This window comes from Sarcophilus harrisii, chromosome 1 (assembly GCF_902635505.1).
Source record: "Sarcophilus harrisii chromosome 1, mSarHar1.11, whole genome shotgun sequence".
NCBI lineage: Eukaryota > Metazoa > Chordata > Mammalia > Dasyuromorphia > Dasyuridae > Sarcophilus > Sarcophilus harrisii.
The window spans coordinates 514070677-514098642 of record NC_045426.1 but is presented as its reverse complement, the minus strand read 5'-3'; the positions used below and the strand labels follow the sequence as shown (position 1 = coordinate 514098642).

General features: G+C 30.7%; 1 protein-coding gene across 8 annotated transcripts in view; it reads left to right on the top strand.

The window, feature by feature from the left end:
• The window catches only part of CDH19 (cadherin 19), a 165150-nt gene that overhangs the window by 104762 nt on the left and 32422 nt on the right, over positions 1-27966 (top strand). For all 8 annotated transcript variants that reach the window (XM_031946687.1, XM_031946686.1, XM_031946688.1 and 5 more), the window contains 5 exons: positions 10302-10421; positions 11257-11421; positions 14553-14734; positions 15352-15605; positions 23960-24081. In XM_031946687.1, coding sequence (XP_031802547.1) covers positions 10302-10421; positions 11257-11421; positions 14553-14734; positions 15352-15605; positions 23960-24081 — 843 coding nt within the window. The remainder of the gene's footprint in view (positions 1-10301; positions 10422-11256; positions 11422-14552; positions 14735-15351; positions 15606-23959; positions 24082-27966) is intronic.

Sequence of the window (27966 nt, the reverse complement as noted above, 5' to 3'; positions counted from 1 at the left end):
ATACAAAGTCATCTCCAGGGTAATACAATATGACCAAGTAGAATTTATACCAGGAATGCAGAGCTGGTTCAATATTAGGAAAACCATTACCATAATTGACTATACCAATAACTAAACTAACAAAAATCATATATCTTAATAGATGCCTGAAAAAGCATTTAAAAAAAAATCTAACATCCATTCCTATTAAAAATAGTAGAGTATAGGAATAAATGAAGTTTTCCTTAAAATGATCAGTAGCATCTATTTGAAATTATCAGCAAGCATCATACATAATGGGGACAAATATCATACATAATGGGGACAAACTAGAACCTTCCCCAATAAGGAAAATTGAAAACTGATATGACAGAAATATGCATTGACTCACCTCTAATACCTTATACCAAGATAAGGTTGAAATGGGTTCATGATTTAGATATAAAGAGTAATATTATAAGCAAATTAGAAAAACAGGAGAGTTTGCTCTCAGATCTGTGAAGAAGAAACAAATTTGTGGCCCACGAAGAACTGGAAATCATTATTGACCAAAATAATAATAATAATAATTTTGATTATATTGTTAAAAATGTTTTGTACAATCAAAACTAATGCAAACAAGATTAGAAGGGAAGCAATAAAGTGGGGAAAATAAAGTGTTTACATTCATAGGTTTTGATAAAGACCTCATTTATAAAATATATAGAAAATTGACTCAATTTTTTTAAGAATTCAAGCCATTCTCCAGTTGATAAATGGTGAAAGGATATAAGCAGACAGTTTTCCAAAGAAGAAATTAAAACCATTGTAATCATATGAAAATGTGCTCCAAATTACTATTGATTAGAGAAATGCAAATTAAGATAGCTCTGAAGTATGACTATATACCTCTGAGACTGGTAAAGCTAAGAGTAAAATATAGTGATGAATATTGGAGGGGATGTGGGAAGAAGTGGGACCCTAATACATTGTTGGTGGAATTGTGAATTGATCCAATCATTCTGGATAGCAATTTGTAACCATGCCCAAAGGGCTATCAAACTGTGTAAACCTTTTAATCCAGCAGTGTTTCTTAGATCCCAAAGATATTTTAAAGAAGGTAAAGAGACCCACATGTACAGAAATGTTTGTGGCAGCCCTTTTTGTAGTGGCAAGAAACTAGACACTGAAGGAATGTTAATCAGTTGGAGAATGGCAGAATAAGTTACGCTATATGAGTGTTATAGAATATTATTTTCCTATAAGAAAAGATCAGCAGGATGGTTTCAGAGAGGTCTGGAGAGACTTATATGAACTCATGCTAAGTGAAATGAGCCAATCCAGGACATCATTGTACATAGCAACCGCAAGATTAGTTGATGATCTTCTATACTGGACATGGCAATGCTCAATAGTGAGACAATTCAGACTACTTCTAATGATCTTGTGATGAATTGTGTTATCTACACTGAGAGGGAGAACTCTGGGAACTGAGTGTGACTCACAACAAAGCAGTCTCACTCTTTTTGTTGTTATTTTCTTGTATCTTATTATTTCTCATTTTTTTATTTTTTGATTTGATTTTTCTTGTACAGCAAGATAATTGTATAATTATGTATGCATATATTGGATTTAACATATTTTTACCTTATTTAGCATATATTGGACTTAAGGCCAAGATGGCAAAGAGGACACAGGCATCTATCTAAGCTCTTTCTTGCCCTCAGAACACTTTTTTTCATGACAAGGCCTTGGAATTAGTGCTTGACTGAAAAAACCCACAAATAATTACCAACAGAAGATATCCTCGAAATTCACCTGCAAAGGTCTGTTTTTGCTCACGGGCATGGAGAGTTAGATCAGGTGCAGACTGCAAGAAGGCAGTGAGAGCACAACAGGAAGCAAGAGCATGGAACACAGCTCACACTGAGCAGACTGGAGGAAGGGTGGGGTGTGATCTCAGCTGTTTCTGTGGGGAGAACTTTACCACAGTATGGCTACTTTGCCCTAGCAGCAAGCCAGTAGATCAGCAGAAAAGCTAAAAACATAGGAGGTAAGGGCTATAATCCTGAAACATTAGGGTCTCTCAGGACCTGGCCACACTCATCCAGTACTGGGAGTGACTTGGCACACTCTCAGAGTCTCAGAGAGCAGACACACACAGCCATTGCTGTCCTGCTGCTGCCTCACTGCTGCCCCCTGCAGTCTGTAGAGGAAGCTCGGCAATACCATCTGGCCCAAAAACTCAGATCATATTTGCTTTGTTGTTGTTGTTGTAGGTTTATTTTCTTTGATTCTTCTTTGACAAAATGAGCAAAAAATTAAAACGGGCTCTAACAATAGATAGCTTCTATATGGATAGAGAGCAGACTTCAAACCCTGAGGAGACTAAAAACAGAATGTCTCCAGATGAATCCCCAAACAGGGATATGATCTGGTTCCCAACACACAAGATTCCCATAATAGAAATTAAAAAGACTTTTACAAGAGAGCTAGAAAAAAAAATGGGGAAAGGAAAGGGAAGCTTGGCAAGAGGGTCTGGATAAGTCATCCCAATCAAATAAAAATGGAATGGATAAAGAAATAAAATCCCTGAAAAACAGAATGAGTGAATTGAAAAAAAAAAAAAAAAGATAGCTCTTTAAAAAATAAAAGTGGTGAAAAAGAAAAAAATTCCATAGAATAAAAAAAAAAACTCACTTAAAATTCAAGTGGACAGTTACAAAAAGAAATAAAAAAAGAAAACAAAGAAAATAATTCATTAAAAATCAGAATTGAATAAATGGAAATGAATGACTCGAGGAGACACCAAGAATCAGTCAAACAAGACCAAAAAAATGAAATGATGAAAAAAAAATTGTCAAATACCTACTTGGGAAAAAAACAGACCTGGAATATAGATCTAGGAGAGATAATTTGAGAATTATTGGACTTCCTGAAAATTATGATGAAAAAAAAAGCCTAGACACTATTTCCAGGAAATTATCAAGGAGAACTGTCCAGGTTTTTAGAAACAGAGGGTAAAATATAATTGAAATAATTCATCAATCATGCACTGAAAAAGACCCAAAAATCAAAACTCCAAAAATATTTTGGCTAAATTCCAGAACTATCAGATCGAGGAAAAAATACTACAAGCAGATAGAAAAAAAAAAAAAAAAAATTGCAATATAGAGGAGCCACAATAAGGATCACTCAGGTTCTACAAGCTTTCACATTTAAGGATCGAAGGGCCTGGAATCTGATATTCTGAAAGGCTAAAGAACTTGGTATGTAGCCAAGAATAACTTACCCAGACAAAAAATAGCATTTTTCCCCAGGGAAGAAGATGGACATTCAATGAAATAGGTGAATTTCATCTATTTCTGATGAAAAAAACCAGAACTAAACCAAACTAAAATGAAAAAGTTTGATGTACAAATATAGGACCCAAAAGAAACATAAAAAGGTAAAAAGAAATCTTGGGAATTATATTTCTGTTATAAATATACATAAAGAACACATGTATAATTTAATTTTACAATTATAATAGAAAAAAGAAAGTAGAGGTGGAAAAGAAATTGTACCAGAAAAAGGGAAAATGGGGATACTACATCTCACAAAGAGGCAAAGGAAACTTATTATATCTGAGGGAAAGAAAGGAGGAGGATGAACATAGTGTGTATCTTACTCTCATCAGAATTGGCTTAAAGAGAAAAATATTAGACTTATTGAATCTACAGAGAACTTCTCCCACCTCATTGAAAAGTGGGAAGGGAAAAGTGAAAAGGGAAGGAGTAAGCTAAGCAAAAGGGAATAGAGAAATTGTGAGGAAAAGGGGTAACAAAAGAGGAGAAACTCTAAGGGGAGGGGAGGGACCCTAAAAGGGAGGATTATAAGAGGCAAGTGATGCTTACAAGTTTAATACTGAGGAGGATGGTAGGTAGGAAGGAAAAGATAAAAGCATAAGCAGGGGTTAACAAAATGGCAAGTAATACAGAATTAGTAATTTTAACCATAAATATGAATGGGGTAAACTACCCCATAAAGCAGAAGCAGACTGGATCAAAAGCCAGAATCCAAAAATATATTGTTTACAGGAAACACACTTGAAGTAGGGCTATACATACAGAGTAAATGTAAAATGTTGGAGCAGAATCCACTATGCTTCAGGTGAAGTCAAAAAAGCAGGGATAGCCATCCTGATCTCAGATCAAGCAAAAGAAAAAATTGATCTAATTAAAAGAGATAAGGAAGGGCACTATATCTTGCTAAAGGGTAGCATAGATAATGAAGCTCTATCAATATTAAACATATATGCACCAAGTGGTGTAGCATCTAAATTCTTAAAAGAGAAATTGAGAGCTGCAAGAAGAAATAGACAGCAAAACTATAATAGTGGGAGATCTTAACCTTGCACTCTCAGAATTAGATAAATCAAACCACAAAATAAATAAGAAAGAAGTAAATAGAATACTAGAAAAGTTAGATATGATAGATTTCAGGAGAAAACTAAATGGAGACAGAAAAGGGTATACTTTCTTCTCAGCATTTCATGGAACCTTATACAAAAATTGACCATATATTAGGACATAAAAACCTCAAACTCAAATGCAGTAAGGCAGAAATAGTAAATGCATCCTTTTCAGACCACGATGCAATGAAATACATTCAATAAAAAGCCAGGGGAAAATAGACCAAAAAAAATTGGAAACTAAATAATCTTATCCTAAAGAATGATTGGGTGAAACAGCAAATCATAGACATAATAATTTCACCCAAGAAAATGATAATAATGAGACGTCATACCAAAATATGTGGGATGCAGCCAAAGCAGTAATAGGGGGAAATTTCATATCTCTAGAAACTTATTTGCATTAAATAAAGAAAGAGAAGGTCAATGAATTGGGCTTACAACTAAAAATGCTAGGAAAGAAACAAATTAAATCCCCCTAGCCAAACACTAAAGTTGAAATTCTACAAATAAATGGAGAGATCAATAAAATTGAAAGTAAAAAAAAAAAAAAAAAAAAACTATTTAATTAATCAATAAAACTAAGAGTTGGTTCTATGAAAAAAAAACAACAAAATAGACAAACCCTTAGTAAATCTGATTTAAAAAAGGAAAGAGGAAAATCAAATTGTTACTCTTAAAAATGAAAAGGGAGAACTCATCACTAATGAAGAGGAAATTAGAGCAATAATTAGGAGTTACTTTGCCCAACTTTATGCCAATAAATTCAACAACTTAAATGAAATACAATAATACCTTCAAAAATATAGCTTGCCCAGATTAATAGAGGAAGAAGTAAATTGGTTAAAAAGTTCCATTTTAGAAAAAGAAATAGAACAAGCTATGAATCTTAGTGTGGGTCCATGCTTAGTTTCTGCCATGCTGATTTCTAATTTTCCCATCAGTTTTTGTCAAACTGTGAAATCTTATCCTGAAAGCTGGGGTATTTGGGTTTGTCAAACACTAGATTATTAAAGTTATTGACTATATTTTTGCTGTGAACCTAAACCTATTCCATTGATCAACCAGTCTACTTCTTAGCCAATACCATATGGTTTTGGTGACTGCTGCTTTATAATATAATTTTAGATCTGGTACAGCTAGGCCACGTTCATTTGATTTTTTTTTTCATTAGTTCCCTTGAATGTCTTGACCTTTTGTTCTTCCAGATGAATTTTGTTGTTATTTTTTCTAGGTCATTAAAATAGTTTTTTGGGAGTCTAATTAGTATATAATTGGTATATAAACTCTTAGATTAATTTAGATAGTATTGTCATCTTTATTATATTTGCTCAACCTGTTGAAGATCACTTAATATTTTTTTCAATTGAAAATATAAAATCAATTGGTTAGATCTGACTTTGTGTGGAAAGTGTTTTGTTGTTTTGCTCATATACTTCATGACATTCCCTTGGCAGATAGATTCCCAAATATTTTATACTATCAGCAATTACTTTAAATGGAATTTCTCTTTGTAACCCTAACTGTTGGATTTTGTTAGTGATATATTAGAATGCTGATGATTTATGTGGGTTTATTTTGTATCCTGCAACTTTGCTAAAGTTTTGGATTATTTCTAATACCTTTTTAAGTAGAATCTCTGGAGTTCTCTAAATATACCATCATATCATCTGCAGAGAGTGATAATTTGGTTTCCTCATTACCTACTCTAATTCCTTTAATCTCTTTCTCAAATCTTTTTTTGCCGAAGCTAGCATTTCTAATACAATATTGAATAGTAATTTTAATACTGGGCAACCTTATTTCCAATCCTGATCTTACTGGGAATGGTTCCATTTTATCCCCATTAAATAAACAATGTTATAAATATACATAAAGAACACATGTATAATTTAGTTTTACAACTATTTACTATTTCTGCCTTCCTGCATTTAATTTTGAGGTCTTTATGTTTTAATAAATGGCCAGTTTTTATATAAGTACCATGAACTGCTGAGAAGAAAGTCTATTCCTTTCTGTCTCCATTCAGTTTTCTCCAAAGATCTATCATACCTGACTTTTCTAATATTCTATTTACCTCTTTAACTTCTTTCTTATTTGTTTTGTGGTTTGATTTATCTAATTCTGAGAATGTAAAGTTGAGATCTCCTGCTATTATAGATTTGCTGTCTATTTCTTTTTGCAACTCTCTTAACTTCTCCTTTAGGAAGTTAGATGTTATACCACCTGATGTATATAGGTTTAGTATTGATATTGCTTCATTGTCTGTGCTGCCCTTTAGCAAGATATAGGTTCCTTCCTTATCTCTTTTAATTAGATCATTATTTTGCATTTGCTTGATCTGAAATAAGGATGGCTATCCCTGATTTTTTTTAATTCACCTAAAGCATAATAGATTCTGCTCCAGCCTTGTACCTTTACTCTGTATGTATCACCCTGTTTTAAATATATTTCTTATAAACAGCATGTTCTAGCTTTTGATCCAGTCTGCTATCCTTCTCCATTTTATGGGAGAGTTTATCCCTTTCACATTTACAGTTATTAATTCTATATTTCCTGCTATCTTATTATCCCTTGATTATGCTTTTCTTTTTCTTTCCATTCTTGCTCCATTTCCTAGTATTAAAAGCTCTCCCTCTTTAGAATCCCTCCCACCCCCTTTGAGTCCCTTCCCCTTTCTTATACTGTTTCCCTTATTACTTATTTATTTTTCCCCTTTCCTCTCACCTCTTAGTGAGGTGAGAGAAGTTTCCCTCTAAACCATATATGTCTATTATTTTCTCTTTGAGCCAAATCTGATGAGAGTAAGATTCACACAATGTTCCTCCCCCTTCCTAAATTCCTGCAGATATGATAGGTTTCCTTTGCCTCTTTGTGGGATATATTTTCCCTCTTTTTATCTTCCCTTTTCCCATTTTCTGACACTATCCCCTTTCCACTTTTACTTCCCTTTTTTATTATATCAGTAAAATCAAATTACACATGCACTCTTTATTTATGTCCATAACAGAAATACAGTTCTCACGCATTCTTTTTTACCTTTTTCTGTTTCTCTTGAGTCATACAGTTGGAGGCCATTTTTTTTAGCTCTGTTTTTTTCATTAGAAACAAATAGAATTCACCTGTTTCATTAAATGTCCATCTTCTTCACCGGAAGAAAATGCTCAGCTTAGCTGGGTATATTATTCTTGGCTGTATTCAAAATTTTTTTTTTGGAATATCATATTCCAGGCCCTTTGATACTTTAATGTGGAAGCAGCTAGATCCTGGGTGATCCTTATTGTGGCGCCTCAGTATTTGAATTGTTTGTTTGTTTGTTTGTTCTTCTGGCTGCTTGTAATATTTTTTTGCTTAGTCTGATAGTTCTGAAATTTAGCCACAATATTCCCTGGAGTTTTTATTTTAGGGTCTCTTTCAGAAGATGAATTCTTTCAATGCCTATTTTACCTTCTGATTCATTACATCTGGGCAGTTCTCTTTGATGATTTCCTATTAAATAGTGTCTAGGCTCTTTTATTCATCATAATTTTCAAAAAGTCCAATAATCTTCAGATTATCTCTCCTAGATGTATTTTCCAGGTCTGTTGTTTTTCCAAGTGGATAGTTAACAATTTTTCTATTTTTTTTTCTTTTTTCTTTTTTTTTGCTTGACTGATTCTTGATGTATCAAGCTAATCATTCATTTCTATTTGTTCAGTTCTGATTTTCATGAGTTATTTTCATTAGCTTTTTGTTGTTGTTGTTGTTATATACCCAACTGAGTTTTTAAATGGGTTGTTTTGCTCTTTGGAATTTTTTTTTTTTTTCATTTTACTATTTTTTTTTTAACTTGGCTATTTTCTTTTTCCAATTCACAAATCCTACTTCTCTGGGAGTTCTTTATCTTTTTCAATTCACATTTCAGGAAGCTGTTTTCTTTTTCCACTTCATCAAATTTTTGTTTTAGTGAATTATATGCCTTTTCTGTACTCGCTTGCAGAGCTTCTCTTTCCTTTCTCCATTTTTCTTCTAGCTCTCTTTTAAAATCTTTTATAATTTTTTCTAGGAGGCCCTTGTGTGATAGGGACTAATCTTGATGTCTGGACACTTTCTGCTATTAGTCTCCTTTGCATTGGAAACCTGCTGTCTTTCTGTATAGAAGCTATCAGTGGTTAGAGTTCATTTAGCTTTTTTACTATTTTTTTGAAGTCCTTAGGTTCTGCTTTCAGGGCAAGGAGTTTAACAGCTTCCTCTGCAAAAAAGGGATTAATAGATGGACAGTAGCTGTCCTGCAAATGATCCAATGGGTGTAATAATATTTGTACAAACTATGACATGTTTGTTAGTAAGAATGAAGTACTATGTGAATCTCAAAAGTAAATTTGGATAAATTGCCAAGATGGAGTACAGAAAATTATAAACCAAATTTTGGTGCTGCAAACAGAGGACTCTGGAAAAATAAGAAAACATGGAATGAGGCACACCAGAATTAATGAGTAGAAATGCAATTAGAAAGAGAAAGGCATAGTAAAACTTAAAAGTTCCCTATGATACAATTTTTATTCAAAATGAAGAAAAATGTACCTTTTTTAAATGAGTCCTGATTAAAAACATAGCATATAACCTCTGTGTCCTGTTGTTCATTTTTGCTTAATTCTAAGGAATATTCTGTAGGTTTTTTTCATAGAAGTATCCTTGAAAACAAGGAATATTTTGTTTTACTTAGTTAGTGAATTTGCTTTTTAGAAGCACTCACTACTTGCCAGACATTTTGCTAAGCTCTGGGTATTCACAGAAAAGCAAAACCACAGGTCCTGCTCTCAAGAAACTCACAAAGGCTAATCATGGAGACAACATACAAATAAGTATATACAAACAAGTTATACTTGTATAAATTAGGGCTAATATCAGAGAGAAGACACTTAAAATAAAGGAGACATGGGGGAAAATGTAGCAAAAGATTATACTTTATCTGAGACTTGGAGAAAACAGAGACAGAAGCTATGATACAGAGACGAGAGAACATATTCTGGATAGAGGGAATAACCAGAGAAAACACTTTAAAGAACCTTGTGTGAGGAATGGCAAGGAAGCTAGTGTCCTTGAGTCTCAGAAATTAGGAACATAATAATATGTAAAAAAGCTGGAAAAGTAGGAAGAGGGCAGATTAAAAAGGGCTTTAAGAAAAATATTTCTTTTTATTTTGCCTTTGTGTCCTCAGTCAGTGTTTTGAATTAAATTGATGGTAATCATTTTGGTCTAAAAAATTTGAAGGTTAGATTAATTATTCTTATGCTTCCAAACCAGACATTTGTATGAAATAATCAAGCAAAAAGACATTTTAATGATCATAGGATCAGAGACAGAGTTGAAAGTGTTTTGATTTGCGTTTAGCAGTCATCTAATTTATTTTTTCAGATGAGAAAATATATGTGCTAATATATAAATGTGTCTATATTATTATTTTTATTGTTAAAATAAATACTTCACACTCTCCCTATTTGGTACTTAAGGCTCTGGCTGCCAGAATGCGGCTACAAAAAAGAGTACTTATGGTAAGATCTTTTTGTTCCCTTCATCATACCAATTGACATGTATGTGCTCATCAACTGTACCCCCTTTGATTAAAAAATTCAACAAATTGTAATGGATCTGATTACACTTGTTTCAGAACACAGTCCATAAAAGCTACATTGTTTTGTTTATGTCATTTTATTAGACTAGTCTCTATTCTTTCTTGTGTAAAAGTACGTTATGTTAGTTATCTTTCTTGCCACAGGGGAGACAGACTATTACCTCTTGCCTTTCTACCATTAATTCAAAGAGGGAAGGGAGAATACTGTATAAGTTTAAATTCATTGTGAATATGGCAACATTTATAATTACTGATCACCATTTATTATATCCACAGGAACTTCAGTTATCCAGGTGACAGCTACAGATAATGATGATCCTTCATATGGGAATAATGCTAGACTCATTTACACTCTACTACAGGGACGTCCCTATTTTACTGTAGAGCCAACAACAGGTATTACTGACTAACAAAGTACAATTCAGTGTGATTTTAAAGAGGAAATATAGAATAATGAAAATAAGCATCAGTTCTCAAAAAATTTGAATTCTTAATCATTTATTTCCCCCATTTTTAGCTACTATGATATCTAATTTATATAAAAGTAAATTAATTTATAACTGGAATTATATTTTAATTTAGGAAAAATTATTGATGCAATAAATATAATACAACATTAATAATTTCAAAGTGATTAAGAATGAGAGGCAATGAATTTAGCTTGTAGAAAGTTTTTCTGAACTTATGTTTCATGTTTAATATACTCTAATAATATCACTCTAGCCAAGTTGTTTTGGCTAGATGTGCCTGTAGATCATTTTCTAAAACTATAAATTACAAATCAGTTGCATTTGTACATTGGTATATAGAGCTATCTAAATTCAAGTTTCATTAACCAGAGTTAACACAGTTTCTGGATCCAGAAATGGGGTGACATTGTGTGGTATAGTATCATAAAAAGATATCTGTTTTTAAAATAAGAAGTCTTAAATCTGCCTTCTGACTCAAGCATCTATTAGCTAAATGTCCATAGGGAAATATTTCTGTTTTTCAATTTCCTCATCTGTAAAATTGATGACAGTGCTAAGAAAACCTAGTATCTATATAATCATTTTCAGGCTCTTACCCTGTCAATTGCCCTTTTCTCCTTTATGCTTTACTTTTTAGATTTTCCTTAAACTACAAGAATGATGTAATTGATGTTAAAGCTTGATATATACTACAAAATGTTTAAAGAATTATTGTGAGATGACTAAATAGTTAATAACAGAATGGTTGCTATTATTTCAAGGAATTCTAAGAATTTCTTCACAAATGGACCGAGAAGCTAAAGACCAATATTTGGTTGTTGTTCAAGCTACAGACATGCTTGGTCTTCCAGGAGGACTTTCTGGCACAACAACTGTCACAATTAATCTATCTGATGTCAATGATAACAGGCCTATATTCCAACTTGGTAAGAAATAGAATGGCTTAAATTTTAATTATTAAAAAAATCCCCAGCAATTTAGGTAGATGCTCTTTTTATGACTTTGTCTTTAATAGGAAACAAGTAATACCAGATCTAGTATAACATAAATTTATATGAAACAGCTAAAATTAATTTATTTTTATGTGTTTTTGCTTAACTGTTTATGGAATGATTTTGCTCAAATAATACTGTGAGATAGATAATACTCATATATTTTATTTATAGCATACACATTAGGAAACTAAGGCTCAAGGATGAAGTTTGCTAAAGATGTTTTCCAACTCCAGGGAATGAAGTTGATGTTTGTTTGTTTGTTTGTTTGTTTTTATTAGTACGATTTCTATTTTTAAAGCAGAATAACATTAAGTCCCAAATGAAATATTCTTCTGATCAAATGAAATAATCAGATAACCAGATAGTTTGAGAAATTATTATGTTTTAGATAATTGAAGATGAGACTCCTATGCCAGAGGAAAGGTCAAAGAATTTGTTGCCTCATATACCTGTTGTTATTCAAAGATTCCAACAATATTTGAGAGTTTGTGACCTCATTTGGGATTTTCTTGGCAAAGTACTATAGTAGTTTTTTTTTTTCCTTCTCCAAATCATTTTACAAATGAAGAATTGAGGCAAACAGAGTTAGGTGACTTGCCTGGTATAACACAGCTAGTAAATGCTCAAGGCTAGATTTGAACTCATAAAGTTGAGTTTTCCTGACTTTAGCTCTGGCATTCTATTGATTGTGTCACCTACATGCTCATATAATTTGTTTGCTTATTTCATGAACTAACTGGGAAAAACACCATTTCAGTGTCTAAGAGAGTTAAATTTCAAGGCAAGACTTGGTTAGTAACACCAAATAGAATTTGAAACTGGACTTTCAGAGATGATGAGTATAGGGAATTTCTGCAATATTGAGGGGAAGATAAAAAATGACCCATTTTAAGCTACCATACAAAGGAACAATTGTGGTGGGTGAAAGACAAAATGACTTAAGTAGCAAATTCAAACTTTTGAGCATATCAATTTATTAAGCAATGCTGCCAATTGTTTAACAAATAGGGACCAGTTATTTTCCTTGCCTTTGATATTGGACCCTAAATATGAAAGGGAAGGGAGAGGAATACAGAGTTTTAAAGCAATTAAATGAAAATCTTATAAAACTTTAAAAAAATCAAAGGAGACCAACTAATTAAAAAAAAAAACTATTAACTAGGTTATATTAGATAATCGGATTACTAATTGGAGCAAAGATCAGGAACTTTCCAAGATGATGGAACAAAAATATACAAATACAACTTTCTGAAATCAGAAAAAAATAATGTCACACTTCCTTAAAGTATCTGGAAACAAATAATAAGAGGAACATTGAAGCAATAAGTGATTGATTATTATAAGCCCAAATAAAAAAATTAGGGTTATTTGAATTGTATAATCATGCTAAAACATCTTGCATCAATCTTTGAATCTGACTGGATTTCTACTCAGCATTATTTAGATTTAGTTAATCATCACTAAGTAGCAAATAGAGATAGTTCAGTTTCCCAGTCATGGAGGGCTTGATTTAAAGAATGCAATAAATTTCACAACTAAATAAAGTTTTCTCACAAGACAAAATTATGCTAAACAAATAATGAGTAAAAAAAAAACTGAATTTGTTGGTGATGGCATATTATTGTTCTATGGGAAATGATGAGCAGGATGTTCTCAGAAAAAAAAATCTGCAAAGTCCTCCAAGAATTCAAGAAAAGTGAAATGTACCAGATACAAAGTAAAATGAATGTTCTGGGATGACCAGCTTAAAATGACTTTGCTATTTTCAATTGTATAATTATCCATGATTACTCCGAAGGACTTATGATGAAAAATCCTTTCCATACTCCGTGAAGGAAATGATTACAGATTGAAGCATTCTCTCTCTCTCTCTCTCTCTCTCTCTCTCTCTCTCTCTCTCTCTTTTGCTCTCTTTCTTTCTTTCTTTTCAACTTAATTTTTCTTAGGGGTTTTTATCTTCACTAGGATGGGAGATCTATATTTTCTTTCACAACTTGACTTTTATGGAAATGTTTTGCATAACTTCATATGTGATTTCTTAATTGTGGGTGGGGAATAGGAAGAGAAGCTAGAACTCAAAAATGAAAAAAAATATATAAAAAATTGTTTTGAATGTAACTGGGGAAAATATTAAATAAATTAATTTAAGACAAAAAGAAACCAAACTGAACCAGATCCATAATCAAGTAATAAGATGGAGTCAGTATGGTTTGTTCAATTCCCACAATTACTTATTTTGTTAATTCCCCCAATTTCCTCAAAACAAAATTTAAAGAGTCTACTCAAGCCTAATTTTTGGCTGGGATGATTACTAGCACTTGTCTGACACAGACTTCTAAAAAATAATGTTAATTAATTAACATATTATTTTAAACTTTGCTTTAATTTTTATTTTATGAATAATTAATGATTGCTCAGTAATACGGTGGTTAGTTATTAATAGAGTTGATAAGCTAAACATAGTGATGCATCTCTTTCAGTTCTTTCCAAACTTGGTTCTCATGGACAAATGATTTGTATATGATTTTAAATTTATTGATTGCTATGGAAAAACAAGTTTTCCTAAATTATTTCAGGCTGTTTTTCACTTCCTTAGATTCAAAATCATAGGATCAGAAGATTTTTAGGTGGAAGAGATTTTAGAGGACAACTAATTCAAATTTCTCATTTTGTAGCCAAGAAGCTTGAAACCTGAAGAGGCCAAATAATTTGCCATAGATCTTTCTTTTTTTAGGGAAGATTTTAACTAAAGTCCTCAAAGTCTATAGTCACTGTATAAAATTCCTTGTTTCTTAGAATCATGTTCAACTCATCTCTTCTACTTGATAAGCATTCATTACATCATCTTGATTCTTCATTTCTAATATTCATCATAGTCATGGAGAGTCTTAGAATAATATAAAAATTGAGAAGTAAAGGGAGAAGAAAGGGTAGATGAAAGAGATTTTAAATAAAAACAGAGTTTTCAATTCATAATCTATATAGTCAGAAAGCTTGGGCAGTAGTTATATATGTTTATAGGAAAGCATAATTGTGTCAATGTTCTATCTTTTTTTTTGAAGGACTTTATCATATGAATGTCTCTGAATCTGCACCAGTTGGAACTTCCATAGGAATAATCATGGCAGAAGACAGCGATATAGGAGAAAATGCAAAAATGAATTACAGTATTGAAGATGGTTCACATATATTTGATATTATCACCAATAATGAGACACAGGAAGGAATAGTTGTATTAAAAAAGGTATTTATGCTTAAATAGGAAAATAATATATAAAAACAAATAGTTGAAAATTAATGAGTAACAGAGAGTTATTCTGTATAACATTTAGATTGTCTTCCTGTGATATTCACCTTAATTAAAAGAATGACAATTATCGAAGGGAAATGAAATTTATTACAAAATTAGAAGATTCTCACTAATCATAATATATGGCTAGGGAAATTTGAAGAGAATTTTTATTGATGGCATGGTTTATGAATTCAATTTGAAGGTTTGAAAATTAATTTCATTAATGCCATAAGAAATTTCAAAAGCTATGTAATATGTTTAAACCTGACTAAAAATATAGTTATCATTCCAAAACAACTTTCATTATTATCAAATGACAAAATGGACTGCCTTAATTGTAATGACTACTTACTCTTTACAATGCCATTTATCGAAAATGTCGGACTAAGTATAAATGTAAAATATATTAATTGCTTACAGACAATATGTGCTCAACCAAGACAAATTAATAATTCAAGCATTTTTAAACATTTTAAAACTCTTGAAGTGAATATATCAGTAATTATCTATAATTAACTTTGCAATACTTAAGAAAATGTACTTTTTAATATTATAATGTTTCTATATAGAAATTGGATTATGAGCAACAGCGACAATACAGTGTTCGAGCAAAGGTTACCAACAGTTTCATTGATGAATATTTTCCAAAGGATGAAAATTCTGGGCAAACTACTATTATTAAAATCAGAGTGGAAGATGCTGATGAACCACCAGTTTTCTCCCATCTGGAGTATCTAATGGAAGTTGCTGAAGAGACTCCCTTTGGTTCATATGTGGGCTCTGTATTTGCTAGAGATCCAGATGTAACCAATTCTCCAATCAGGTATACTTTGATTTCATTGTGTTGGAGAAATAACCACAAAAATTAACAGAATTATCATGTTCACTTGGAATTGTATTTTTTGATATCTTTCAAAACAAGCACTATTAAGTAGCATTTATCTTTATGTACACAAAATTCTCTCAGATTTTCCTCATAATACTACAAATATATAACCATGATATAAAATTGGTGTCTACTTAATTTTTTTTAGGTTTTTTTTTTTTTTGGTGGTGAACAATGAATTTTCACCCTTGATAACTTGCAAAGAATACTATATTTTAAACATCATTTAGAGTTGATACATACTTAGTGGTGATTGTAATGGTTCCTTTCTGTCTTTTATGTTAGAATAAATTGGCAATGTAATCTGTTAATCTCTCAGTTGAGTCAGGAGAAATAATATTTTCATCAGCAGATGGTATTCCCATTATCACTGAATAGCTTTCTCTCTTCCTAATTTATCTTTGAATTCAATGGAGTTCTAGTAAATGTAGTTTAGAACACATTCAGAAATTATTTTGAAAATACAAAACTTTCTGATGCATTATCTCTATCCAAGTAATATTTCACTATTTATTGTTAAGGGCCATATGTTTTATTTGTACCTATTTTCACATTTGTTTCATTTACTTATAAACAAACAATTAAAAACACTTGTTCAGCAGACTCAGTATTCAGCATTACTCTAAAGTTTAAGGAGCTGTAGAAGGAATGTAAGACATAGGCCATTAATAGTGAGAAACTTTTAGATTAATACTAGTACAAACACAAACAAACATACAAAGAAAGAATATAATTATATTTTAAATTGTTAGGTGCTTGTTAATGTGCTTTAGAGGTCAGAGAAGAGACAGATTAATGAGATCCAGAGATCAAAATGCATTTTATAGAATAGACAGCACTTGAGCTGTGTTTTACTGTGAGTAGAATATAAGCAAATGGAAGGAAGGTGAAGGATTCGAGGAGAAGAGAACAACATGAACAAAAGCTTAGACTCAAGTCTGGGGGACTGGTTCAATTTGAATCAATATTTTATGTTTAAGATTTGTTGAAAAATAAGAAATAATATTCATAAAACAAAAACAAAATATACTGAAGCAAAAGAAATAAAGGGGAAAGAGATGGCTAGATTATTGTAGTTCAGTCATATCTGACTCTTCCTAATCCCATTTGGGGTTTTCTCAGCAAAGAAAACAGAGTTATTTGCTATGTCCTTCTGCCGATGATTATGTACAGGCCATGGAAGCCTGTTGCTACAAAGAATGTGGAGCCATAAATACCATCAGAGGTGGTAAATGGTGCTTCATAATATCCTATGGCTTAAGGAGTTGTAAAATTTTACAAATGTAGAAGGCATTTGGCAAATGGGGTTAAATGACTTGACCAATCTGTACTCACAAATATGAGTCTTCTTGTCTCCAGACTTGACATTTTATTCATTGTGTCACTGAGGTACAAAGTTTTATTATGACATGAAAACTTAGAGTTGTCTCCATTTGTATTTTTCTTATAATTAGAAATTTGCAACTATCTTACAGTTCTTTTGCTTCTTTTGAAAACTATTTCAGATCGCTTCACTATTTGATCTTTGCAGTTTTAAATTTTTGAATTGATTCCCTTTATATACTGAACATCAAACTTAGTTCAAATGTTTTATGCATATTTTTAAAATTCCTTCCCTTAAAACTGACACATTTTAAATTTTTTTCTTCAAAGAAATATATATATATATTTTTTTTTCTTTTCATTGACAATGTCTAGCTTACTTTTGCTCATTATCTTGATTCCTTGTCTGCCAAAGAATCTGTAATAACAACATTTTTCTTTTCTTTTTTCTTTTTCATATTGTCATGTTTTATATTTTGGTCAAATCTAGAGAACTTTTTGTAGCATATAAAGTTAGTCTATATATGTAACTGTCAATCTGCTTTAAAGTTACTATGATTTCTTGTTAAATATTTTCCCATTTAAAAATAATTTATATTTTATTTTTCCCAATTACATACATATATATATATATATATATATATATATATATATATATATATGTATATATGTATTCCTTTTTTAAAAAAATGAGTTCAAAATATTTTCCTACTTTCTCCATAACTATCTATAAGAAAGCAAGTAATTTCAGTGGTTATACATGAGCATTCAAGCAAAACATATTTCCATGTTATTGTGTTGAGAAAGAAAACAGATCAAAATAAATAAAATGAAAAGAGAAGATAAATATTTTTTAAAGTATGCTTCAATATGCATTCAATCTTATTCAGTTCTTTCTTGGAGAAGAATAAATCCTTTGCAATTATTTTGAATCATTCTGAGATTATTTCTGAGAATAACTTTTTTTCACAGTTGATTATCACATGATATTTTTGGTATTGGGTACATTATTTTCTGGTTCTGATCATCTGATTTTGTATCAGTTCATGTAAGTCTTTCCAACTTTTTCCAAGAGTTATCTGCTCATTATTTCTTATAGCAAAATAGAATTTAATTACAGTCATATACAAGGTCTTCTTTCGCTTTTCCCTAGGTAATGGACATCCCTGTAATTTGCAATTCTTTTGCCATCACAAAAAAAAAAAAAAACTGTTATAAATATGTTTGTACACATTCTTTTATTGTTTTAAATAATGTCTTTGGAAGTGTTAATACTAGGTCTAAATCTAAGTATAGATTTATAGCCCTTTGGGCTTGCTTCTAAATTACTCTTTGGGATAGTCGCATCAGTTCACAACTCAACCAACACTGCATTATCAGTGTCTTAATTTTCTTATATCCTCTCCAATGTATGTCATTTTTCTTTTCTGTTATATTAGCTAATCTGACAGTTGTATGTGTGGGTATGGGGAGGAGTAGTTCAGAATAGTTTTTTGCGTTTTTTCTTTGCATTTATCTGATCAATAGCATTATAGAGATTTTTTTATATGACCATAGAGATGGTTTGATTACTTTAAAAATTGAATATTCATTTCTTTTGAATATTTATAATTCGAGGAATTACTTATTTTTGGTGTTCTTTTTTTCAAAATAAAGTTGACTGAATTCTCCTTATACTTGTGAAATAAAGCCTTTATCAGAGAATTTTTTTTTTTATCATACCTGTCCTCTTAGCTTCTGTCTTCCCTTCTAATGTTGATTGCATTCTTTTTTTTTGTTTGTGCAAAAATCTTTAAGTTGATATAATGCAAATTTATTTCTTTACAATCTTTTTTTATACATTCTTCACATCCCTTATTCTTACAAGTATCCCTATATTCTTCTAATTGCTTATAATATCACCCTTTAGGTCTAAATCAGGCTTCCATTTTCATATTACCTTGGTATACAGTCTAAAAGAGTGATCTACTAGTTTCTGCTAATCTGCTTTCCAATTTACCAGTAATCTTTGTCAAAAAGTCCTAATATTTTTTCAGTTATTTCTTTGAAATTCTTGATCTTTTAGTCTTCCAAATAAATCTTCTAAATTTTCTATTTTTATATTTTTTTGCAATTTTACTGGTATATAATTGAATATTATATACTGAATAACTGAATAAATATATTAATTCAGGTTGAATTTTATTACAATGGCTCATCATGTCTCTGAGTTAATTACTCTACTATTTCTCTAATTGTTTAGATCTTACTCTAATTTTGTAAAAATTTACATATAGTTTCTCGGCTCATCTTAGGAGGCAGACTCTCAAGTATTTTATAATGTCTGAAGGATTTTTAAGGTAATGAATAGAAAGTCTAATGATGTACATTGGCTTATTTTGTACCCTGCAATTTTGCTAAAGTTGTTAATTATTTCAACTAGTTTTTAAATTCATTCTCTAGAATTCTTTTAGTATAATTATTACATCACATCATCTACAAAGAGTCTTAGATTTGTTTCCTCATTGCCTATTTTAATTTGCTTAATTTTCTATTTTTCCCTTTTATAATAGCTAGTATTTCTAGTACAATATTTAAAAAGCAGTAATAGGAGGCATCTTTGCCTTACCACTGATCTTCCTAGGAAGTTTCAAGCTTAGGCACATTACAGATATTGCCTGCTGAGGATTTTGGATTGATGTAATTTATCATTTTAAGAAAAAAAACACTTATTCTTAAGCTTCCATCAACAGGAATGTGTTGTATTTTGTCAAAAGCTTTCTCTCTCTCTCTCTCTCTCTCTCTCTCTCTCTCTCTCTCTGTATATATATATATATATTTAAATAACAATTTTTTTGTTTGTGTTATTTATTTATATGGTCAATTAGCTGATATTTAAACAATCCTGTATTTCTGATAGAAATCCAACCCTATGGTTGTTGTGACATATTGTGCTGCCCCTTTTCTACTATTTTATTTTAAATGCTTGCATCAGTATTTGTTAGGGGAAGTTTAAGTTCCCTTACTAACATAGTTTTACTGTCTATTTTCTTTCTATTACAGTTTTAAAAAACTTAGATGCCAGTTGGTATATGTGTGTTTAGTACTGATATTAATTCATTGTCTATAATACCTTTTGCCAAAATATAAATGTAATCCCAAAACAGGGATTACTAACTCACTCTATAAATTGATGGTGAAAAATAATAACTTTACAGTTACCATTTAGGTGGTAGTAAGTGGATGCATACAGATAAAACATCAAATGGAGATTATTATATCATCAATAAAAAGTAAATATATATTTATTATATAAATATAATAAACTGTTTAATAATAAGAGACTTATTAAAACTAATACTATATAATACTAAGAGACTTCAGTGTTCTTATTTTTCTCCTTCAGACTCGCTATACATAGTCTCCTTTCGAGGCACATACAAATTTGGTTATAGCTTTAATCTTATCATCACCACAAACATACCACCTCTATGTTCAATAATTCTGAAATTCCCTTATCTCTCTTTGCTCTCTTCTTACCACTTTATAATCTGACTTTTGACCTTATTAATCTACAGAAATTACTCTCTCCACAGTTATTTATAATCTCCTAGTTGTCAAATCTAATATTTTTTTTTTCATCAATACTCGTATTCCTAGCCCTTTCTGCATCCTTTTACACTGTCACTTACTCTCTTCCTTTACATACATTTCTCTCTGGCCTTTCAGCATGTCACTCACTCCTGATGTTCCTCTTACATATATGATCACTTCTTTTCAGTCTTCTTTGATAGATCTATTTATTGATTAGACCTTCCAAATGTAGGGGTTCTTCAATTCTTTTTATTTTCTCACTTTCTACTGCTTCCCTTGGGATTCTTAGAAGCTCCTGTGGATTTAAATGTGGTCTTTATTTGATTGTTTTTACGTTTCCTGTAACAATTTCTCTGCTGATATTTCCAATAGGCTTTTAGGCATTGAGAACTGGGTGCCTAGTACATAATTTAAACTCACTATAAGCAAAATAAGCTCATTGTCTTTTCTCTTAGCTTTACTCCCCCTCTATAGTCTATATAATTGAAGAGGGGAACATTATATTCTCAGGATCTCAGGCTCACCATCTAGAAGTTGTCTTGGATAACACACCAGCTCTAACCCTTTGTATCTAAGCTGGTCCAATTTTTTTTTTTTTTTAATACAGGAGAAAAGCTAAACACAGAACATTCCCAAGTTTAGATTTCACAGAAAATACTTTTAAAATTTATTTCACTTGGATAAATAGATATGGAGAGATAGATAGATAGAAGTATATATGTGTTCATATATACATATGTGTGCATTTATTGTTATTAATATTGTTATTAAAGTGTTATAAATTTACTAATTTGATATATAACTACTACTGAAATCTGCTGAGCGCCTCACACTTAAGTGTCATTAGTACAATTTTCTGAACTTCTGGTTACACATTTAATATTTTACCTTGACTCTGCATTATTCAAATAGCTCCTGCTATATGTCTTCTGTAAAAATATTAAGGCTTATACCAGACTTCTTCTTGACAGACATTCTTCCCAAGATTATTAGAGTTGGAACCAATTTCTTTCCCTTTGTATAATTCATCTCCATTCCAAAAAGCCCCATCAATTATGGACTTCTTAAACACCAAATATCAAATCAAATTGGTCATTTTCATATATTTGAGACAGTCTTCATCCAGGTTCAAGTTTATCCAAACAGAGTGTGTATTTTAAAAACAATGTGGAATATTTATACGAAAAGCACTCACCTTTTGGGAAGTTGTTTAAAATGGTTCTGAAAGAATATAACAATAGAAAGAGGGATGTGAGGGTAGAATCATAGTCCTTAAAAATTTACTGGGTCATCAGCTTTTATGGGTTTTTATATTATAAGGCAATTATTTTGCTAAGTGGAAGTTTTTTAGCCTTGAATCAACCATGGTTATTATGAAGTTCAAAAGTTTCCCCAGAATGTCTTTATAGCTTATAAAAATGAGGCAGATATTTCATTTGGTCCTAAAGGATAGTAATATTACCAAGAAGTAAAAATTTCAGACTACCTGATTTTGATTCAATATAAAAATAATTTCCCTTACTATCCGAGCTATTTAAAAATGGAAATGGTTGCCTCAGGTGGTTAAGTTTTTCTTGACTTTTGATTTCTTCTAGTTGAGGCTAGATCATCACTTGCTGGGAGACAAGTTAGCTAGGATTCATAAATTATTTATGGAATAGGTTAAATGACCTCTGATATCCCTTTCATCTAATTCAATTTAACAAATATCTATTTTCTTACTATGGTAAACACAGTAACATATAAAGATTAGCTATTCCTGAATTCATTGACTATATAATATAGTTGAGAATAAATACCATATTGGTTAAATTACTGGAATCTCTAATAGTACATGATAAGTAGATCAATTTTAATAAACCAGGTTTTTTGAAGTCTGAGAAGGAAAAAATTATTACCAATTAAGGATTGAAAATAGGAGGTGAGAGAAATAAAGAAAAGCTCCCTTGACGAGACAATACTATATAATTCTAAATGTCAGTTTAATTCCCCCCAAATTTTAGAAACACTTTAGAAATAGCAAGATAATGTGGTATGGAAGAAAGCACTAAATGTACTAAGAGGGCCTGACTCTGAATGGTGACTGTTCTCTTTATTATACATGTGACTTTGAACAAGTCACACTTTTTTAAGGGACTCAGTTTCTTTATTAATTAAAGAAAAATGTTGAATTAGGTTACATCATAGGATCTCTCAGGAGATAAAAAGATACTTTCTTTAAAAATATGACTAGGGATAATTGAATGGAATCAATAATTATATTTCTATAAAATAGAATCCTTTAATATATTTAGGCTTACATTTTTAGAAACACCTATATTAGATTAAAATTGTATCATCTTTTAGTGCATAATAAAAGTGAAACTTGTTATCTTTTATCAAAATCATATATGTATATGTGTGGATACTTTGATTAGAAAATCTCACCTTACCCAAGTTGTTATTCTTTTATTTTTGTATTATTATTTTTTATGGTTCTATGGAAAAGTGTGTACTTTCAAAATCTCCACTACTATACATTTTGCAATTATTTTATATTCATCTCATTAGAGAATTCTGCAACCAATATTTTATTCAGATAGTAACATAAGAGTTTTTAGAATCAGTGCCTCTTTGTGAGTATAGATGTGTGTTTGCAAGAATAAACATGTTAATTCTCCTCACAGATGGAAGGAGAAAAAGAGCTTCCTTTGAATCATCTCATCTTCCTAAAATCACTAAAGCTCTATCTGTACAATTTATAGGACAATTTTTATTAAAGATTGTTGCATATTTTATTTCAGAAAAGTATTCTTACTTTGACACTATGGCACAGCAGTACCTAGATACTTAGTATTTTACTCAAAGTTTCTTTTCTTATAAACAATAACAGGATACAATATACCTACCTTTTGGTGCATAAGCCCAGTTTAGAAAAAGAACAGGAAAGACAATTTGTATTCCTCTTCCTCAAGTAATGAATATAATAATGATTGAATCTCTATCACTTTACTACTCATTTTAATGTTTTAGATAAAATTTCTACTATTTCTTTTCTTTTTTTTTTATTATAGCTTTTTATTTACAAGATATATGCATGGGTAATTTTTCAGCATTGACAATTGCAAAACCTTTTGTTCTGATTTTTCCCCTCCTTCTCCCCACCCTCTCCCCCAGATGGCAGGTTGACCAATACATGTTAAATATGTTAAAGTATATGTTAAATAAAATTTATGTATACATGAACATACAGTCATTTTGCTGTGCAAAAAGAATCAGACTTTGAAATAGTTCTACCATTTATTTTCAGTGGATTAAACTCAGCTATTTTTTTTTTTCATTTTCAGTAATGACAACAAATTGAGCTTTCTATTAGAGCAATATCTCAGCATATCTCTTTTTCCTCTTTGATTCAGGTATTCTGTTGTTGGCTGCAGTTTATTTAGCATTGATGACAATGGCACCATCGTTATAACTGAACGTTTGGACCGGGAGATGGCTGCGTGGTACAACCTAACTGTTACAGCCACTGAAGAAAGTGAGTGAGAATATAGGATCAGCATATGCTTTATGTATTGCACAGATGTATTTTAATTACCATCATAGGGACCCTTCCTGGAAAAAGGGAATGCATATTTCTCAAGCATTATATTGTTGTACTTGCTTGCTATTATTAGGCATTATTTGAACCATTAACTAAGAAAGAAGATTGTATATAAGCTCCAAAGAAGGTCACATTCTCTTTCATAAAAGTTACAGAAATGGAAAGGAAAGAGCAAAGGAGTTATAATGGAAGAGAAGTTGTAACACTAATGACATCTGTATTATTTCCCCTGATATATGACCTCTAATTAAATGAGGTCCTTCTTAGTTTCACAGAAGATTTCTTTTATAGTATAGGCTAAGTCAACCTATTTTTAATATTAATCAGAAGCCTGTTTTGAAAAAAAATTGATAATGTTGCATATAATTCAATAAAAACTAGCATCCATTAAAATTAAATCCAACAGTTCTTCCTATATGAATTTCACCTATTGGTTTCTTCTGAAGAGCAAATGTGAATTCTTTTGTTTATACATTCTGTCAATATGAATAATTTGCTATAAGTGATTTCCTTACATGTTTGGATTAGTTATTAGTAAATTGTTGATTTAAAACATTCATATTTAAAAATCATCTTTATTAGAGAAAAAAGAGAAGGAAACCTGAAATGATTTAAATAATGCCAATCTGATACTATATAGCCTAACCAAGTTCCCTATGCTCAAGGAAAATCGGTTGTGCAAGGTGTTTTAAAGGAAGAATTCACAGTAATCAATGTTATTTCAAATAGGCATTAATAAATGCTTCCCTGATAAAATAATTAAATTGGAGCCCAAATTCAGTTTCCAATTTTTCACAAAAATTAATCTACAAGTGATTAATCTGATAGTTTTTTTGATCAAATCTCAAATATCATGCATAACTCAAAATGTTTCCATAATAAAACACTTCCATAGTTAGTTAACAGATTGACTTGAACATAATAAAATCCAAAATGTTAGAGGGCATAATACTTATCCAAACTGGTTCTGCATATTAATTTCAATGATCTTTCTTAAATTCTATAAAAGTTTTTATATTAAACAATTTATTTTTCAACTTATTGGAAAGTTGATAGGTTTTATGGTGAAATGGAATACATCTTCAGCATATTTTTGTCTTGCATTGAAAACTGCTATGGAAACACTACAGGATGACTCTGGTCTTTATTGTGAATTTTCTATTTAACTGAACAATAAAGACTGTGAGAATAAAATGCTACAATGGAATAAATATCTCCTGCAGCAACTGAAATGCCAAGGCTTTCAATATAAAGAAACACCAAGATATTTATTATAAAAGCAGAAAGCCTTTATTCTTTGGATATATCTGTGGTAAAATTCATTATTTATACTTTGTGTAAAAATTGGGGGTGACTAGAGATAGTTCAAAAAAAGTTGAGGCATTTACAAAAATGAAATTGCCCCAAATGATATTTAAAATGACATATTTAAAAATATTAATAAAAACATTCATGACTTCATTTCCTGTAATGTTATTTACTCTTCTTTGTAGAAAATGGGAAAAGAAATGTCATGAACCCATTTTATGAGTCATGGAAAATATTGATTAAAGCCTGAAACAAATAGATATCAAGTTTGGTGGCTGTTCATAACACTGAAGTGTCTGAATTAAACAAGGCAGATCATGTGCTGTTTGCTTCTGTTTAATATTGTCTATGCAAAGAACATGACATCACCAAAATAAAAGTTTATCAACTTCAAACTAAAAAAAAGCCAAGGAATACTTACCAGGGTATTTTAATTATTTACTCACTTTCCCTATATAAAAGATTGAAAAGTTGTATAATTAGTTCAAGATCTCAAAATTTATGGCATCAGTAAATGATGTTAACTTCTTTTGATTTAATAAGAAGTATGGCATTTTTTTCATGAGAAAACATTGCCTCAAGGAAAACTAGATTACCTAGGCTACAGCAATGAAGATGTTAAGGTCTCCATTATTATATAAGTAGTTTCTATTTATTGTCTTTTTGTCCTCAGAACTAGTCTACCAAGTAGGAGAAGCTGAATGCATGAGTAGCTAAATAGTACAATGGATAAAGCTCAGGGCCTACAGGCAGGAAGATTTGAGTTAAAATATTAACTCAGAATTTTAATAGCTATATGATCCTGGGCAAATCACTGTTTTTCTTACTTCCCACATGTGTAAAACAAGCTGGAGAGGATAATGGCAAATAATTCCAGTATGTTTGCCAAGAAAACTCATAATGGAGTCCCAGCTGGTCAGACATTATAGAACAGCACAACAAGTAAGGCATGTTTACAGAATTAAACTGAATGTGAAACAAGTTACAATGAAATTATATTTCTCTAGTAAGCTACTGTTAAGCTCAAAAGAAGGAGAATTAATTGGTTAAATGGATTAAAAATCTTTATGATAAGAAGTTTTACTTGAAATCTTTTTGTACATGAGTAACATACTAAATCTATATTAAGAAAAATAATCAGGTATGTTCATTATGTGAACATATTTGTCTACTGAACATAAAATTTTTGGTTTATGGGGAAAAATATTTTTTTAAAAATGCAAACATTAAATGAAAAAATACACATGTATATCCATGCCTGTTTATTTGTGACATCAATTCCTTAAATTGTTTCTGATTTATATATCATTTTGTTAATAAGCATTTATTAAGCACCCACTATGTGCTAAGCACTATTCTAAGTGCTGGAGATACAAAAGTAAAAGACAGTCTCTAGTCTCAAGGAAATTAGAGTTAAATTTAGGCAGAAAAAACAATGTACAAAAAAGATAAACACAGAATAAATTGAAAATTCCCTTAATCTAACATTAAAGAAAATTGGGGGAGGTTTCCAATATAGGGAAAAGTTTCTAATAGAAGATTAGATTTTAGCCTGAACTTAAAAAGGGATGCTTTTTAGGTATGGGGGACAACCAGTGAAAATCAGGAGATAGTATGGGTAATGTGAAAAGCAGAAGAAATTCTAGAGTCACTGAAGTCCAGATTATTTGGGGGAAGGAGAAGAAGTAAAATGGGAGCAAATTCTTAAGATAGGAGCAGACCAGATAGTAAAAAGTTTTAAATGACAAATAGAAGATTTTGTATATATTTGAAATTGATAAGGAACCAGTGGACAGTATTCAATGAAATATATGGATATGTGAGGGATGGGGAAGGTGATGTGGTCAGATATGTACATTAAGAAAATATATATGTACAAATGATAAAAGGTTTCATGATATATATTATAAGTCAAGTTATATATACATCAATAAAAGGTATAAAACGAAGTCTCATAGAGTATTCTCTTTCTCACTTTCTCTGTCTGTAATATTTGATGTGGAATGTACCCTCATATCTTTGGTATAAACTTTTATAATTAACTTTTCAAATGATATGAATTCACTAAGCAATAATCTAAGTGGAATATATATATATTTTAAGGCTCATTAAAAGACATATATGATTCATAAAACAACAATTAAACACTAATGTCAGTTATTTAGGCCCTAATTTTTTAGAAAGTCAATTACTAAATTGAGGCATGTTTAGAGAAAGGAACAAACAACAGGTAAGGCTGAAAAATTAATTGTAGGTATTAATTAAGGTGTAATTACAAACATTAAATATGCTTATTATAAAATACTATAGAAACATTTAATTTGAGGCCATGTTTTTATCTCTCCCTTACAGCTATATAAAGTGTTTCTCTTCTAATTTTAATGTATATATTTTAGAATAATCTAGAAAACAAATTAGTTTTTTTTAATTGGTTTAGTTCCATATGAATAATATTTTTGATAACAGTTCAACCAATTTATCTGCCAGATTATAGGAGATAACCTCAGGAGA